At 35.9% G+C, this 17555-nt stretch overlaps 3 protein-coding genes across 3 annotated transcripts; 2 read left to right on the forward strand and 1 right to left on the reverse strand.

Moving 5' to 3' along the window:
* Positions 1–3301: 3301 nt before the first annotated feature.
* LOC147299704 (uncharacterized) lies at positions 3302–8820 on the forward strand. Its single transcript, XM_086229184.1, has 6 exons — positions 3302–4602; positions 4956–5050; positions 5145–5273; positions 5994–6812; positions 7518–7731; positions 7849–8820. The coding sequence occupies exons 1-6, from the start codon at positions 4308–4310 to the stop codon at positions 8406–8408; spliced, it is 2112 nt and encodes a 703-aa protein (XP_086085310.1). The 5' UTR covers positions 3302–4307; the 3' UTR covers positions 8409–8820.
* Positions 8821–9174: 354 nt separating this feature from the next.
* Positions 9175–10929, reverse strand: QRT1 (Pectin lyase-like superfamily protein). The gene is made up of 5 exons (XM_086229850.1): positions 10625–10929; positions 10087–10282; positions 9750–9953; positions 9418–9653; positions 9175–9322 (listed from the first exon to the last, which is right to left on the reverse strand). The coding sequence occupies exons 1-5, from the start codon at positions 10927–10929 to the stop codon at positions 9175–9177; spliced, it is 1089 nt and encodes a 362-aa protein (XP_086085976.1).
* A 2783-nt stretch (positions 10930–13712) lies between these two features.
* On the forward strand, positions 13713–17522 carry LOC147299706 (Ribosomal protein S10p/S20e family protein). Its single transcript, XM_086229982.1, has 4 exons — positions 13713–14000; positions 14540–14599; positions 16161–16493; positions 17210–17522. The coding sequence occupies exons 1-3, from the start codon at positions 13773–13775 to the stop codon at positions 16470–16472; spliced, it is 600 nt and encodes a 199-aa protein (XP_086086108.1). The 5' UTR covers positions 13713–13772; the 3' UTR covers positions 16473–16493; positions 17210–17522.
* Positions 17523–17555: the final 33 nt, after the last annotated feature.

Genomic DNA, 17555 nt, shown 5'->3' on the forward strand with positions numbered 1-17555 from the left:
CAGCCTCGACCTACTGGCCACCCCTCCCCGACCCACCCCCTCCCCTCACCCCTTACCCTACCCAAGCCACCGCCTCCCTTACCCCGCAGCCCCCCCGACCCCGTCACACCTAAAAGTCTAAAACGAAGGGGAAAATAAACCAGAAAAACCCATCGAGAGAATGTTCCAGAGCTTGTGAATGTCGTCGACCAAGAGCATGTCTGAGTCCAAGTAAATGACCCGGTCCACGCAGCAATCCAACATGTCGCCCAGGTAATTTCTCACGTAGTTAAGTGGGTTCTCGAGCGCGAGACGAATCGAGGACGAGATGAGGTTGATGACGGTGTCCTCGCAGAAGGGAAAGTGGATTGGACAAGTTGGGTAAGGACCCGGGCATCACGCCCAAGCCTAGTTGTTCCAAACCAGCTTGTTCGCCGTTGATCGCTCTCGTCGTTATGGGTGCGGGACTGAGTGAGGAGCGGTGGGTGGGTCAAGGCTGGGTGAGAGGTGGTGGGTCGGGGGGGTTGCGTTGGTGGGGAGGGAGAGAGGCAGGGAGGGGCTGAGGAAGGGGGAGGGGGGAAAAAGTTTAAGAAATTTTTTTATTTAAAAGTTTTTAAAAATATTATTATTTTTAAAATTTGGGAAAAAAGACGAAAATATCCCTATCACATCAGCAGATAACGATTTATTTGAAAGAAAAACTAACAAAGGTACTATTTTGACATCAAATGAAAGTTGAGGTACTTTTTTGCAAGTTTTTAAAGTTAAGGTACTAAGTTGAAACAACATATAAACTTGAGATACTAAATTGTAATTTGCTCTTAATACTGTATATCCCGTTAAATGTGTGAGTATAGAGAGTTAGTTCGAATTATTCTTTCCTAAATTAAAAAAAAATTTATCATAACCGCGAGGTATATTATGCACAAGTTTTATATACAAATTATCACTCTGATATGGTATTACCCCATATACGTAGCCAACATTTAACACTCATCCACAACTGCTGGGAGGCAAAACATTTTCACACTATTTTTCTTTGGAAGACTTTCATTCATGTTCTTTAATTTTATATTCTACAAACTAAAGCCTTAAAACTTTTAGAATTATAAATAAACTCCAATAATATTGTAACTATTCCACGTTACATAATATTGATTCATTAGTTTTTATTTTTTATTTTCACGTATACTAGGCACTGAGCACTGGCGGCCATTGCCGAGTATTCAGCAGTGCATTTTTGCTACTTCTTCGAGCCCTCAATATTGGCTTGTCGGACCAAAAATTTCAAAGTTAAAACTTAATATGCAGCTTCTAAAAAACTCCATTTTATACCCTAAGAGAGTATAGGGTGAACCCATACCCTATATCTTTAAAAAATAAAAAATTGATGACATATTTCTTTGACGTGACAAGGGTCAAATGACTTTATTTAGAAAAAACAATGGCTTTATTTAGAAAAAACAAACCTATCAAATTTCAGTCCAAAAAAGAAATGTAATAAAGACTAAACTCTAAGTTTGTTTTTTTCTTATCTTGTTTAATAAAAGTCAGTCTGACTGTCTCAACTTTTTTGATACTACTACATAATGGCTGGTTTATTATTATTATTATTATTTTGCAATTTCTAAGCAACCAAATAGAAGTTAGATATAAACTAGTTATTAGTTAAGTGTCATTTCTTTCTCAAATTAGTGTTAAGAGAGATCATTCAAATTTTTTTTTTTTTATTACAAGGGATGGGGAGGGTTCGAACCCAAGTGTATAGTGGGAGCTTTTGTTCTCGGCCAATTAGGCCAACCCCAATTCACAGGTCATTTGAATATTTAACAACAGTGTCTATTTGAGCGATTTATCATAGAGATTATGAATTATGAATTTCATAAGATATTTAACTCCAACAATCACATACAAAGCAGAACCATCACCAAATTCACCAAATTAGGCACAAAATGCTATAAAGAAATTGATTGAAAAAGATAACCAAAGCAATTGAAATTGAGCTATAAATAAAAAAAATTACGCCAAAATATGAAATTGAACTCTCCTTGAAGAAAAAGATCAAGCCTCACTGAATTTAAAATTCTGATTACTTTTTAAGAAATAATAGGAAGTGAAAACAAAAAATGGAGCCCTAACTTTCATTTTCTTTTATTTTCCTATGGTTTCTTGGCAACCAAACAGAGTTTGATTTGAAAATAAAACTTAAGAAATCAAAAGCAAAAATCAGAAACTCACAAGTAGTTTATTGAAGTAGCCGATCATGTAGAGAGATAGAAAGAGAAAATTAGAAACTCACAGATTGATTATTGAAGCAGCCGATGACGTAGAGAGAGAGTCATAGGAAAGAAGAGATGTGAAGTAAGTGAGAGACTGAGACACGTACAGAGTGAGAGAGACAGTCAGACAACGACAACTAAAGGAAGGATAAGATGGTACAAATATTAAATTGCCTTAGACACTATGTAGGCAACCATTATTGACCAAAAATTTTAATCCCATTGATCATTATGGGGAAAACAAAGTCTACATTGATTATTATGCAATTTAATTATGTTTTATTGGTTTATATGGTATTTTCTATATAAAAAATTAAATTTGTATTAATCATTCTACGTATGACTCTATGAGTAACTTTTTCTTTTTCAATAAATCATACATAAATTTTTCTTTTGTATAATAAAAGTCCAACAACTTTTTTTATAAGATTTAAATTTAAATTTTTTATTCCAACATTACCCCTAACATCATTTAATAAGTTATACTTTGCAACTTATGAGATTATATTGTAGAGATTCACAATTTAAGGTATTTCAATTTGGAATAATTAGGCTCCAGCGCTTTTCAATTTTAATTACAGACTAAAATTTTATGAATTTGTTTCATAAGAAAGAAAAAAAAAATCATTATTAAGTTTCAAATGCTAAAAAAAGAGTGAAGAGTCAGAATAAAAAAGGTCGGGTCTCCGCGGGTATATTTGCCATGGTGATATCCATACCCATACCCAAGTTGCACCTACACTAATAGTGGGCCACTGGGCCTTGTAATCCAGAGTGGAGATGGATGATTCTGAAAAGAACTCCTTCATGGGCCTACCCATTGGATAAATGGACTGGCCCCAATGGTGTCGTGGGTTGTGTTGAACCAGTTCGTCGTAGTAAACAATCCAACCTCCTCCACCAGCACCTACCTCTTCACCCAAAATTAAATGCAAGAATTTGACTAAAAAAAAAATTAAAAGCAAGAAGTAAATTACAATTTTTCTTTTTTGGTACGAATTATAAACATATTTTTAATTTAACAAATAGTTTACCTTTTTCTTGTTCAACTAGTCCCTCTGTTCAATAGCTGCACATACGTTTCCAAAGCTCTGCAACTCTCACGCTTTCCATGTCTATGGCTTCTTCAAGAAATCTTTTTTTTTCTCCTTCTCTTCCTTCATCTTCGCCTCCTCTAGTCCCTCTCTTTCTCTACTCTCCCACGTACTCACCAAAACAAACGCAAAGCTTTCTCTTCTCACCCTTCTCTTAAAACCCTCCCACACCAACATCACCTAGTCTGTTCTATCAAATAAGCTTAAGCTTTTGCAGCTCCTTTTTTGTAAGCATAAGTTTCTCTTTTGGTTCAAACTAAGATACCCATTTCATTTTTTTTTTTTTTCTTTTTCCAATTCTCTTGGAAGAAGTAGTCAAGGCAATGTCTTTGTGCCTCTTTGGGGCTTTCAAGCTGAGATTGAGTCGTATTGAGTACAGGGGGTTCAGATCCGCCTTTAGACCATCAAAGAACAGGTCTTTGTGGCTTTGGCGAAGTTTTTTCATGTACCCAGTTCTTGTTGGTTTGACTTCTTACAAGGTTTGGTTTCAAGGTAGAGTTAGTAGTGATTAAAGTGTGCCTTGATTGAATGGTATAGGCCTCCTGATGATCCCTGGTTGCTGATTTTGAAGATAATTGAACAAATTGGGTGTGGTTTTGGAAACTTTTTCCATCTATTTGGGGGCATTTTCAGCTATAAAGTCAGGGCTTTTGATCTGCTTAGGTTTCCAAGCCCTAAGCTTTTCTATATTCTGGTTAGTTTTTCATATACCAATTTTTCTTGTTTGCTAGAGGTGTTCCAACTTGGGGAGATATATTATATTTATTCCTAGGCTAAGGTAATAAATGATTGCAAGATTGAAGCTTTTGGTCTGAAAATTACTTCATTGTTACCATTTAGGCAGTGCAGTCAGGACCTTTTTTCTTTCTTTCATTTAGGCATCTTGAGCTATGTAATTAGAAATTCAAGTAGGTTTCTGGTGTTTTGTTAAACCCTCTTTGTGCATTCTGTCAAAATGTCTGGAAATGGTCCTTGTTTCGTGGAGTGGAAAGAGCACTTTGTTTCGCAGGAGAGGGGCAACCGTGTGGTTCACTATTTCTTGAAGGATTCTGCCGGAGAATCCATCCTTGCAGTTGTGGGTACTGAGAGGAGTGTTAGGCACATGTTCTATGTTGTAGCTGAGGAATTTTTGCAAGTGCACGGAAAGGAAAGCTCCACCAATGCTAACTTCAAATGGAGGTCAAGAAGGGAGGTTGTGGATTGGCTTACATCTATGCTGTCAAAGCAACATCTTCATGGAGATCTGTCCGGTATGTGTTGTCCTATGTAATTTTCAGTTCCTTATAGTGTCTATAAGATGTAGGCTTACCTTTGCCATTGTCAAAACAATGCTTTGATGGCTCTGGAGATTTAAGAACCATGAAATATGTTGTAAGGCAATATTTTGACTTTTCCATACAGGCTAGTATCAAATGAATTGATAGTTTGAGTGGCTGATAAGAAATATTAAATATGTTCCACCACTTATGGATATTAGTATACCGTTACTATTCTGAAAATCAATATTCATACGTAGTAGCTTATACCCTTTTACTGTATTTGCAAGAAATGAGGGGAATGTGTAACTAAAATATTATTACTTTGATACGTTATTTGATGACAGAATCACCTCAACATGATTCATCACAAGCTTTAGGGACTCCTGAATATCCACTGAATGGAGTTAGTGGTCCACAGACCCAAGTACCCAAGGACTCGGTGATTCTCTTGTCCTTTTCTATATAAGTATTGCTTTGAACTTATTATGCTTTCAATCTTTGTCTGACAACTGACTTTGAAACCTATGTATCAGGGCCATCTTTCGAAGAACTTCAAGTTCAAGGGACACAATCCTGACATTGTTTGGTCAGGTGTTGCATGGACATGTGGTAAACAGCTCAAGCATTTCCCGGCATTCTGTAGGGATGGGATTACAATTGCGGTAAGAATTTTCTGGTTGAAGTGGAAATGCATTTGTGAGGTGTTTGAATTTCAAGTGCATGAGGTGCAACTGTACAAGGCATAGATCTCCTCGCTTAAACTCTCAGACTTTTATATAATCTTACATTAAATATTTAAAATGAAATTATGCAAGAAGTGCGGCAGGAAAAATCAACCATTCCTGAAACAATTGCTCTGACATTACTTGTAAAATTTTATTATTATTGCATTAATATCTAAGTTAAAGTATATTCTCCACATGAGTACTTCAAAGACATTACATTCATGCAATGAAGCATTTCCTTATTCAAATTTCAAAGATTACTTAAAAGATAAAGAGAAGATTGTCTTTATTTTGTTACAGTGAACTGTGGTTGCTTTTAATAAAACACTCAAGCACAAGTCACAATTATGTGATAGAGACACTAGTTGCCTCGTGATGCCTATTAATGCATTGCATGTATAATATGCTTTATAACCTTTTGTAATTGCACCTGATCCAAGTTTGATATATTGATGCATGAACTTCTGGGGACTTAGTTCATTCTTAAAAGACTAAGAATCAAGGTGTTTTGTTGAAGATTTCCTTGATGTGTACCTGTTGGTCTAATCACTAATGCACACTTGCATTCTGTAAATGATGGAATCAACTTGCTACTCTGAGTTTTACTGTCAATTGTAATTCTTTTCCTCTGATTGTTTTTCTCCCTCTTGCATCCAGATTAAGTCGTTTGTCTTTGTCATGGCAAAGGGAGAAAATCACTATGTTGCTTATTTGGAAGATATGTATGAAGACAAGAGGGGTCAGAAAAAGGTCAAAGTGAGATGGTTTCACCATAATCAGGAAGTCAAGGGGGTAACTCCTCTACGAAATCCTCACCCAAAGGAAGTTTTCATCACTCCCTATGTGCAGGTCATTAGTGCAGAATGTGTTGATGGTCCCGCAACAGTCTTAACTCGTGAACATTTTGAAAAATGCTTAGCTGTGTTTCCTCAGGCTTTATTGGCCAGAGTACATCTTTGCTGTAGGCAGTTTAGAAGTAACAGGGTGAAGCCATTTGATTTGAGTAAAATGCATGGGTATTTTGATCAGCCAATTCTCTCTTGTTTGGGTCCAGACATTTTACCAAAATCTGAGTTTATAAGTGATAGTCTGATTGGAGAAGAAGATGAATTGGACCCAAGTGACTATGTAAAGCTGGGAAATAAGAGGACTAGAAGTGGAAGGCCATGTCAGAGGTTTGCAACTGATCGTTCAAGAGCGAGAAGTTCTACTAGCGATAGCCAGATGATGACATATGGACCTTCTCAGAACTCAAATTATGGTTTCCTAGACAGGAAGTTTTTTTCCATGAAGCTTCTGGATTGTCAGCCTTGGTATACCCCACTCTTTAAGGTTGATGAAAAGATAGAATTGCTATGCCAAGATAGTGGCATTCGAGGCTGCTGGTTTAGGTGTACAGTCTTGCAGATATCACGAAAACAGATGAAAGTCCAATATGATGATTTGCAAGATGAGGAAGGATGTGGCAATCTTGAGGTATGCTTTGCCACTGATATACTCTCTTCTTTGTTTACTGTATGGGTTGAACTATAAGTTGTGGTGTAAAATGTTAACGTTGTGTCTAATTAGGTACCCAACATTTTGGGTAGACATACATGATTTCCATTCAAGATTCTATTTTAATCAGCTGTTCATTGTAGTTTTAATTCCACATATATCTTCACTATTCTTTCTTTGTACATCCCTTTAGATTTTAAAGTTGCGTGCATCTCTCTCTTGCTAATAACGTTAACTCTGGAGTATCTCCTCTTTATCTTTGCATTCTGAACTCTTACATTGCAAAGTGAGCTAAGCTTCACTCTTTTATGATGGTGTGTCTTGAACATTACTGGTTGCATTGACCCCAACATAAGCCCCTTGTGACCTGACATCATCCGGATGTACAGGATTTAAACCATTTTGATCCAGTCAGTTTAAAACTTTTAAAGGTAAACTCGTGTTCTTAGTTTAGGGTTACAGTTTAGAAAGATGGTCCTATTTTTGGGTGTAACGGCCTTTTTGTTATGAGAGAGATGGAGCTCCCTGTGCATTTTGTTTTTGTTCCTTGTTGCCTGTAGGCATAGGCTAAATCAGACCACATAAACTATTCTGTTCTCTTGAGTGATTGTTCTGTGTTTTCTTGATTTCCTTTGGGTCCTGAACTGTATTCTGGAGGCGTGACTCTAACTCTCCAACTTGTAGGAATGGATCCCAGCTCTTAGACTGGCTATGCCTGATAAGCTTGGCATGAGGCGTCTAGGCCGCCCAATGATCCGGCCAGCCCCTCCTAAGGAGCAAATGGACCTTGCTCTCGAGGTTGGGGCTGCAATTGATGCATGGTGGAGCGATGGCTGGTGGGAAGGGATTATAACTGGAATCGGCAGCTGTGAAGATAATTTTCAAGTTTTCTTTCCAGGTATGCTTAGTAGAAAATCGATATGGTTTTATCTCTTCCTTTATGTTCCTGTTACATTTTTTTCCCTAAATTTGCTTTCTTTCCTTTGTTATAATGCAATTACTGTGGTGGTATCAGGTGAAAACTTACTCTTGAACATGCACAAAAGGGATCTAAGAATATCCAGAGATTGGTTGGGGGACCAGTGGGTTGATGTTGAAGCAAAGCCTGGTGTACTTTCAACCATATCTTCAAAAATTAGCTCATGCACTAGGCCCCTTGTGTCGTCCACTGCTGTCAAAGATGTCGACTCTTGTGGTTTTGCTTTGTCACATATTGAAGTTCCTTGTAGTACTAAACATATGGAAGAGGAAAAACTGAACTTGGCTGCATCAGTCAGTTCTGATGCTCCTGAAAATATGGACTTGGTCAATCATAAGAAGTCACCATCATTAAAAAACATTGGTACTGAAGGTGTTGATGCTAATGACAGTTGTGGTAATGTACAGGATGCCCAAAGTAATGATGATGATGACATCAAAGTTGACAACAATGGTGATGATGACAAAGATGACAACAATGGTGATAATGACAAAGATGACAACAATGGTGATAATGAGGGCCAAGAAGGCATGGAGGTGTTTGAAACTTCTAGGCAGAGCCCTAAAGCAGTAGAAATCATAGAAGTGGCATCATAAGATGTCCAACTTGAGTCGGTTCCCCTTAAATTGTGACAGTTAAATGATGTTAGTGTTGTTGGCTAATGTTGAAAGTCTCTCTCTCACTTAGGATGTCTGTAAATAGTTAACACAGAGATGTTGGAGAAGCTCACTGCATTGATTTGAGTTGGTGGCCTTCATGGGTGTACAGTAATGGGATTAGAGTCTTATGATTTTATTTTTCTGGTTTTCAATGATTGCATTAGAATTCAGTTCCTTAGTTAGAAGCCTCACAATGAGTTTAGTGACCTCGTTCATGTACTTCTGCTTGTAACTTGTACCAAAAATTCCGAAGACTCTTGTAATGTTAAATAATTCTTTTCTTGTCTCCATGTTGTTTATAACTTAAAAAATAATCTGAAAATGAAGTGTCAGAAACGTGTTGAAATAATTATCCGTTTTATACTTGTGTGCGTATACTTGGCATAGAATGCATGTGTTTTTGATTTATCTCATCTTATATGGTGTTGGAGGGTGGACCAAACTGTTGAATATATATATTTACATTATGATATTAATAGGCATGGGTTGATATTTGAACACATTTTTAACAAGTGACATCCTGTTTGAACGTACATCTTTAAGGTCACCTTGTCATTTACACTTTTAATACATAGGTAAGGGGAAAAAATACACTCAATTTCCTTGACTTGTATATTTAGCCTATTTGCACAATTGCACAGACGTGGAGGAAAGTAGGAAAGAATGAAGATAGAAAAAAAATAAAAGAGAATAATGAACAATTCTATAGTCTAAGCCATTGCTCTCCATATATGAATTTGGTATCCAGAAAAGGCCTTATCTCCTCGTAGCTGAAATACTTCAACCATGGCACCCTACCTCTTCTATCTGCTCCTCCGCCCCGGCATTGGTATTCTCCAAATTCCACAGTCCTGTAAATGCACAAATTTCTGTTCCATTAGATGCTTATGACTTTCAACATTTTCAAGAAACTATTAAGAGGCAATCTAAGAGAGGTTGTAAATACTTTTGCCTGGATGGGTAGTTCCAGTCACTCCATCCTGAGGGAGTTATTATATTGTCAATATGACAGTAGGCATATATTGCTCTTGAATAAGTTCCCCAAGCCCTTCCCAAGTAGATGTTGCCTGATCCAATGATTTTGCAGTTTACAAAAGAGAACCCTGTATCTTCATTTGGTGAGTCCCTGTGATGAGCTGCTATTGCTCCAGAGTTCTTAGCTGTTGATTGAATAACACAGTCCTGGTGACAAGGACCAAATTCAAGCATCAGAATCATGAAGAAACTTGAAGTGCAAGCTATATATAGAAATTAATGCTAGACATGCAAATATTGTACCTGGTAGAGTGATCTTGATCTGCCAAATATGAAGTCCACACTTCCTTGAATGTGACAATAGTAGAAGTAGTGTGATCCAGTCTCATCTAAGAGTGTATCCTGTGCCCCCAACACCCTCACTCTGTAGAACATGGCTTTATCACCTGCAACTCTGAGAGCTACTGCTTGCATACCATATCCTCCAGGCACTGCAACCACAGTGTTCTGCAACCACCACTTAAAATTGCATACCAATTACTTACTGAATGATTTCTGTGATCAATTTCCATGAAATTCATTTTTTTAATTTGTTCTCATTGCGTTACATGTTACATCCAAGTTCGTTATTAATCATTACCTCGAAAGTGATCCCAGTTGCGCAAAAGTAATCGGCCTCTACAGCCACAGATGCTGTTCTATATGTTCCCAGTTCACAACCATTACTGTCCATATCAGATGCCTTATTGTTCCAAGTAATTACAGTATCAGAAGTTTGATTCTGGTTCCCAATAAATGATATGTATGGCTTGGAAATTGGTACAAGTACCTTCTCTCTGCATAAATTTACAGAAAAAAGAAAGTAAAGATTAATTTAAACTCTCAAATAAAGCACATAAGCCTTGTATAGGTAGTTTTTCTTGGAAGACCCCCACTAAAAGCATTTGTAACTTCCAGTACCCACGTAGGCTACATAGCTCAAATGGCTTTGAACTCAACCCCCCAAAACAATAGAAACTGTCAAAAACTGCAAAGCCTGAAAATCCTTTTGGGTTTCCAGAAACAATTTGAGTCTCAGAATTTCATATATAGCCAAAGATCAAGAAAGAGTGAAAGAGAGGCTTGCTTTACATGCAACAAAGTAGTGTAAAATGAATGTTATTCATTGAGAGATAGACCTGTAAATTCCTGGAAGAATGTAGATTTTGACTCTTTGTGTATTATGCTGTGGAACCATATCAACTGCTCCTTGAACTGTGAGAGAATCTCCTCCTCCATTCTTGTCAACCACAATGACACGTGTCCCATTGCTTTCATCTCTGGAGTTTAACCCCACCTTATGCTCATCCACCTCCAAATCATCCCAGCTAATATAATTCCTTGCATATGCTTCACTTGCTGAGAAACCCACTTGAATCCCACCCAACAAAACCATTGCCAATGCCAAAGCACCAACAAAAGCACTAAAAGCACCCAATTCCATGACCCTGTCTCAAATTGCTTTAAAACCCAGAAAAGATAACAAATGCATGAAACAAAACGCTAATCTTCTTTGTACAAGTCTTGATGAACTTTTCTTTGTGCCCAAGTTTTTTGAAGGTGAAGAAGAGTGAAAGAGGTGAAGGCAATAAATGAAGGAGCGTGGTGTGTTGTCTGTTGAGGTCCTTGTGATGAGACTCCAAGTATGAGAATACCATAAGAAGAATCATACTATATAAAAAGAAGATGAAGTACAATTATGGAATTAAGGATCACGAAAATAGATATATGGGAAATGAACAAAGGAATTTAAAGAGACTTGGGTCAGTCATGCATCAAACAGACTTGTGCTAAAAGCAGAACAAAGACAAAACTTATGCTTAAATGGGGAGTTAATATTTGGGTTCATAATTTGCTTAGAAGTTAAAAAGATGAACACACTGAAGAAGCCAAAGAGCGGTTATGCAATTTTCTTAATTAGCTGATCGTGAAACTGACAAAAATAAAAAGAAAAAGAAAAAAACCGATTGAAATTTCAAATGGGATTTGATTATATAGAGGTAGCTGCAGTATCTCTTTGCATGAGCATTAGAGAAAATATGGTTAAGGATTCAGAAATTGCTCACACGCACAGAGCAGTTCACGCACGTTACACACGCACCTCAAATTATAGGGTCCAAAACTGCTTCATTTTATTTTTTTTTGGTCTGAAAAACTGCTTCATTTTAATAGGTAGCTACTTGCCAATTAGCACTATAGAGAAAAATATATTATAGAAAAAATTGTCTTTTTCTTTTTTATTTTCTTTAATTTGCTAACCTTAATTTATGATAATTTTCTAATAAATTAAAATCAATTTTATTAGGAAGGAGTTACAATCTTGTTAATTACAGTTAGCCTAGCTTCAAAGCTAGGTTCTAGGCTTCAAAATCTAGCAACAGCAGTAATTAATTAAGGCCTATCTTCCAAAACTTATTGTGTGTAATTACGCATCCACTTAATTATGACACATGTATAATTATTAAAATTAAAGGTTTTTATTTTAGACATTAATAATTGTATACGTGTTACAATTTGGGTAAATTTGTAACACCATATCTCATGGTGTTATTGCCTCATAGAATAATAATCTTGAATGTTATTTATTTTTAGGGCAAACAACCATTTTGATCCTTATAATTTGGTATTGTTTCAGTTTTGTCCCTATTATTTCAATTTTTTCAATCAAGTCTTTATAGTTTTGAAATTGTTTCAATCAAGTCCAAAATTAGATTTCTATTATGTTTTAACTTTTAAGATGATAAAATCGTTAAAAGAGGAGTAAATGGTCCAAGAATAAAAAAATTATTACCATAAGCTTTTTATTAAAACAATTATACTCTTACCTTAACAGTTCTACCATCTACAAATAAGGGCAATATACCGACATGTCAGATACCACGTTATGACTACTACTATATTGCTACACTCATCAAATTTGGGTACAGTCTAAACTTTATTTTTTATTAACATTAAGATATTAATATACGAGCTAACACATCATTTGATAACTATAATATTTACGCCACGTTATTTGTTGACTAAGAATTGGGAAAATTTTTGTTGACTAGTTGAGAAATAAGATTTGTTACGTGATATATGATATTTTGTGAGTACTTCTAGGCTTGTGTTCTAGCATTTACTCGAATTTTTTTTGCTGCAGCAAGTAAAAAGTAGGAATGGATAGCACTTCCACATTTGCTCACAGTCCCATGCTGAATCATTTTGACTTGCCTTAATTTCATAGTGATCGTAGGCCTTCTAGCCATGTAAAATAAATGAACAGTCATATATGGCCTCCAAGTCTTCATTGTGATTGAGCAGCTCTCTCTCTCTCTCTCTCTCTCTCTCTCTCTCTCTCTCTCTCTCTCTCTCTCTCTCTCTCTCTCTCTCAGTTCGTTGGTAACTTGGTCAAGTATGCACATGGGCTGATGATCATGTACAACTTTAATGACTTTCACCATATTCATAATTAATTAATTCAGCTAAATTTATATAACTATGCCACCATCTTGTAATAAAATTAGAAAATTAAAACCCTTTTTCGAGTACTCAAATTCCCTATAAAATCATGCATTTTTAGGATTTGATCTCCAATCTTTAGCAAGATTATGATGTTTTTATTCAATCTCTAACTACAATTAGAAGCCTGTATACATACACCACAATCTTGAAAGATCAGATGTGGTTGATCTTTAATCAAAATTATTGATAAAGAGCATTTACTCTTACACCAATGTCTAAGTGCTAACTTCTCATTTTTTTATGACTTATTTTGTAAAAATATGGGCCCTTAATCAATATACCAAAAATTCTTCTTAAAAAAAAAAAATCAATATACCAAATAGCAAGAAGGGGGGATTTTATTTACTAGCAGTCTAGCACTCCCAAAAGCATATGAGATTCGTCAAATAAATTAAGAAATAGGACAAATGAAAAATAAATATAAAGCTCTTGCATTTTCACTATTGAAGGGAAGATAAATTTTGAGCAATTGTTAGTTGCTCAAAATTTATCTGAAAACATTTCTAGATATTTTCCCATGAAAATATTTTCTGGTTTAGGTAAATTGGGAAGCCCAAGCCCACTTATAACACAATTGGGCTTCAACATACCAACCTATCACCAGCCCAGAATAGGGGTAATATCGTAATTTCATGAACTGACATTTTATTTCTGTCAAATAAAAATAAACAAAAATATTTTGGATAATTCTAGCCTTCTAGGCACTAGGCAGAGTAAGCAAACAGAGGCCTTCTTCTAAACACGGAAGAGAGAGAGAGAGATAGCAAACAGAGGCCTTCTTCCATGGCAGTTTCTTCTATGTCTGCAATCCTAATTCCTTCTCTTCCACTCTCCCATTCTTCTCCATTTCCTTCCTATAAACCAAAGCTCTCTTCTTTCTCTTTTCCCTCTGCAAACAATGCCTCAAAGCTTAGAGCTATAAAACCCTCACAGTCATCCACTAGGGTTTATGCTGCGCCTGAAGTTTTGGAGTCCCAAGAGAGCCTAGTCCCACCTCCAGAAACACCTGAGGTTTGTGTTTCTTGCCATTTGTTTTCATTTCCCTTTCTTTTAACCTGCAATTTGCTAATGTTCTGTTTGTCTGCTGAGAAAATGTGGGTAAACAAGAATCATTTTCACTCCTTTTTCTTACTCATTGTTGAATGTAGAAATATTTTGAGCAGTGGGGTTCAATTTTTATTTTGAGGACTTTAAAATTTGAAAATTTATCATACCTTATCCTGGCAGCTCACTTGAAATTGAGTAATTTTTCTGTTTGGTGATTGAGAAAACATTGAAATAGAAAGAACTTCATTTTCTTTTTAGCTGTAATTAGCCTTTTCTACCTAATTGTCTAGTTTGTTGGAATTTTTTTTTTTGAAATCTATTTTCTGAAACCAGAACAACATGAAGTGTTATAGAATTGAAATCGAGCTTCCTTTATATTCTATAGACCATCTTCTTCTCAGCTATCTAATGAATCTTAATTATTATACCATTATATTTCTGTTAATCAAATGGTGTTAATTTTTCTTTACATTTCTATCTAATGTTTACTATCTGTGATTTAGGTTGGAAGTTCCGAGACTCCAAGTACTTCATCACTCAGTGTCGGTGGGGATGCAGATAAGGTCTACTATTACTAATATATAATTGCCAGTATCTTATAGAAGGGAAACAAAATCTGAAAAGTTTAAGTATTTTGATATTTTGAACTGAGGAATAAAAAAGAAAGAAAGGTTCACACACTAAACCATTGTATGTTTAATAAACTAAGGCGATGTGTTGAAGTTCATAAATTAATTGGTAATTTTAAATGCATCTAGAGGTTTTTTTCCTTGGTGTTTTGGCTTCTTGTGAGGCTAATAGACAAGATTAAATTTCATTAATTAAAGATGCAGAAGAAGACTTTTGTTTCACAGTGTAACTACAACTTTGATGCAAATGAATCTGTGAAGTAAGTTGCTTGAATGCTAGCTGTTTTTATCAGCTGCAAAATTATATTAATTTGCATCATATACATTATGTTTGATATTTTCTACTATACTCAGTATTCTAGTTTCTCATGTAGATTGATTTTGAAATTAAATTGAACTACGATTAAAGGATTTGCAAGAAAACTGTGGTGGTCAAAGATTTATTTTCTTAGTGGAGTTTTGATGCAATACTTAAAACCATGTCCAAATCTGCCTCTATTGGATAAGGTGATGCAGACTGAAAATATATGAGTAGCCCTTCCGAATTTGTATATTGATGTCAAGTAAGAAGGTTAATGTTATCTTTTAGTAAGGAGTTGAGGGGATATTAGCGCAAGTGTGGCATCCATAAAGGAATGTGTGGAGACTGGAGAGCTAATGTTCTTGCAAGACTGCATTCTTTGGTGGAATGATGCTTAAAGAGAATTAATACTGCTGAGAATTTGGTGAGGAGGGAGAAATTTGTCGTTAGCTGTGTTATTGAGTATAGACATAACATGGATGGGAAACACCCAGCCATTTACTTTTACTTTGTTTTTTTCTTGAGTGGATGGCTTTCTTGTTGTTTGGTATGACCTGGGTTGTGCCTTGGTCCCTGAGTGAGCTTTTGAGTAAATGGTGTCCTATGCTGAGATCCTTATTTGTAACGATCTTCTCCAAAGTCTACTTTGTTGACTGTGCCATTACATATTCAGTTGAATAGAGCTTTGCCTTACTTCTTATGACTTTTCGTTGATACACCTGACCTGGGAATGGACTTTAAGTAATGAATAATTGCGTAGTGTATTGGGCATGTAGATTCTGGTGTTTAATCTTAAAGTAGAATACAGAAAGATTGTAGAGGGGCACAACCTTTTCTTTTACCTTTCAACACCCTCCAACATGTGAAGAGTTTGAGCTTGTGGCAAATCGAGCTCCATAGTTGATTCCTTACAGAGTTGATCATGGATTGCATGTAGGATTGGGGCTGTTTGGTTAGAATGATTTATTACCCATCTATCTGGGACAGTTTGGAATGGAAGATAAGTAACTTAGTGGTTGAGGACCAGCTAGATGACTCCTGACACTGCTATTCTTGATTTGTCTAATTAGACTATAGAATTTCAAAATTAAAAAGAAAAAGTCTAATTTGAGTATACTTATAAATTAAAATTATCCCCCTATTTTTAACAGTTTCACATGTATTCTGATAAGCTAAAGGTGTTGCTTTTTTCAGGTATCACCCAAGCAGAAAATCAGGATTAAACTTAGGTCTTACTTTGTGCCTCTGATAGAGGATTCTTGCAAGCAGATAATGGATGCTGCAAGGACCACTAACGCAAAAACAATGGGTCCCGTGCCCTTACCAACCAAAAAGAGAATCTACTGTGTTCTGAAATCACCCCATGTCCACAAGGATGCAAGGTTCCATTTTGAGATTCGTACCCACCAACGCCTCATTGATATTCTTTACCCAACAGCCCAAACAATAGATTCGTTGATGCAACTTGACCTTCCTGCTGGAGTTGATGTGGAGGTCAAGCTGTGAAGAAGCAGGGCAGCAGCTTAGGTAGATTTCTCTCAGAAAATTGTTGCTTCCTTTTATTAATATCATCATTTCCTATGTCTAAATAAAAATATTTGACACAAATTAAGTGTTTGAATTTGGAATGCAGGTTGATAAGAAGCTTTTTCATGTTTTCTTTTAATTGATGTCCATTTTTTTGCTCATGCATTATACTGGAATTGGTCTACTCCATTCCCATTCCCTTTGTTCAACCATTGCTAGAATGTTTTAATTCTTTTCACATGAACTGTTTTTGGTCACGCATGGTGGATAATAAACTTACATCCCTATATGTAATGCTGTAGCTCTGTTTTACATACCCTTTCTGTCGGAATTGATGTGCATGGTCTTGCTTTACTACTTCACTGTGGTCCAAGCTCAATTATCTCTCAAGTGTAATTGTCTTGTGGTTTACAAGTGAAAAATTCCTGCTCCATTTTCTAGTCCAAGCTCAATAATCTCTATTTCGTCCTTCATGATTATTTTCACTTCATGGTTTTTACAATCTTCAAAACACAACTTTTTTGGTTATTGTGAATTTGTGATGCATATCCTTAATGCTTGTCATCCTAATGCTTGTCATCCTGCTGTTCTCATAGCTAACTTTCCAAATGTTTGTTTTTATCATGTTTCTTGGGGGGTCATCTATGTACCTTTCTTCAATATATTTGCTACTATCTTCCTGTTTAATACTTTTGTTGTTGGCTTTTTCGTGTTAGGTGCTGGATTTCTTCCAAGAACAAGTATCTGAAATAGAACACAACGATTCACGTTCATTTTGTGTAGGGTGACCAGAGGCAGGAGCAAGTTTATTGATTACATTTGACCCTTTCCTGAAATTCTTATGTTTTGGGTATGTTGTAAGGAATATTATACGAAAATTAGAAACTGCTGGCCTTGGATTGGAATTGAAGAGTAGAGATAAAGAGTTAGTACTTTATATCCTTGCATTCTTTTTACTCTCTCTTTGATGTAATCATATTAGAACTTTATACACTTTCTAACATGCAATGTCATTTCCAAATTAATTCAGCATTGTTGATTTTTTTATCATTGTATATTTTG

The sequence above is a fragment of the Dryas octopetala genome, chromosome 1, assembly GCF_963921425.1.
Source record: "Dryas octopetala chromosome 1, drDryOcto1.1, whole genome shotgun sequence".
Classification (NCBI taxonomy): Eukaryota; Viridiplantae; Streptophyta; class Magnoliopsida; order Rosales; family Rosaceae; genus Dryas; species Dryas octopetala.

Excerpts from the sequence above, each read along its gene's own strand:
- LOC147299704 (XM_086229184.1), top strand. The coding sequence starts at position 4,308 with ATGTCTGGAAATGGTCCTTGTTTCGTGGAGTGGAAAGAGCACTTTGTT. Across the intron at positions 5,051-5,144 it reads CCCAAGTACCCAAGGACTCG|GGCCATCTTTCGAAGAACTT; the intron begins GTGATTCTCTTG and ends CCTATGTATCAG. Across the intron at positions 6,813-7,517 it reads AAGGATGTGGCAATCTTGAG|GAATGGATCCCAGCTCTTAG; the intron begins GTATGCTTTGCC and ends TCCAACTTGTAG.
- QRT1 (XM_086229850.1), bottom strand. The coding sequence starts at position 10,929 with ATGGAATTGGGTGCTTTTAGTGCTTTTGTTGGTGCTTTGGCATTGGCA. Across the intron at positions 9,654-9,749 it reads GATCAAGATCACTCTACCAG|GACTGTGTTATTCAATCAAC; the intron begins GTACAATATTTG and ends CCTTGTCACCAG. Across the intron at positions 9,323-9,417 it reads AACTACCCATCCAGGCAAAA|GACTGTGGAATTTGGAGAAT; the intron begins GTATTTACAACC and ends GTGCATTTACAG.
- LOC147299706 (XM_086229982.1), top strand. The coding sequence starts at position 13,773 with ATGGCAGTTTCTTCTATGTCTGCAATCCTAATTCCTTCTCTTCCACTC. Across the intron at positions 14,001-14,539 it reads CACCTCCAGAAACACCTGAG|GTTGGAAGTTCCGAGACTCC; the intron begins GTTTGTGTTTCT and ends TCTGTGATTTAG. Across the intron at positions 14,600-16,160 it reads TCGGTGGGGATGCAGATAAG|GTATCACCCAAGCAGAAAAT; the intron begins GTCTACTATTAC and ends TGCTTTTTTCAG.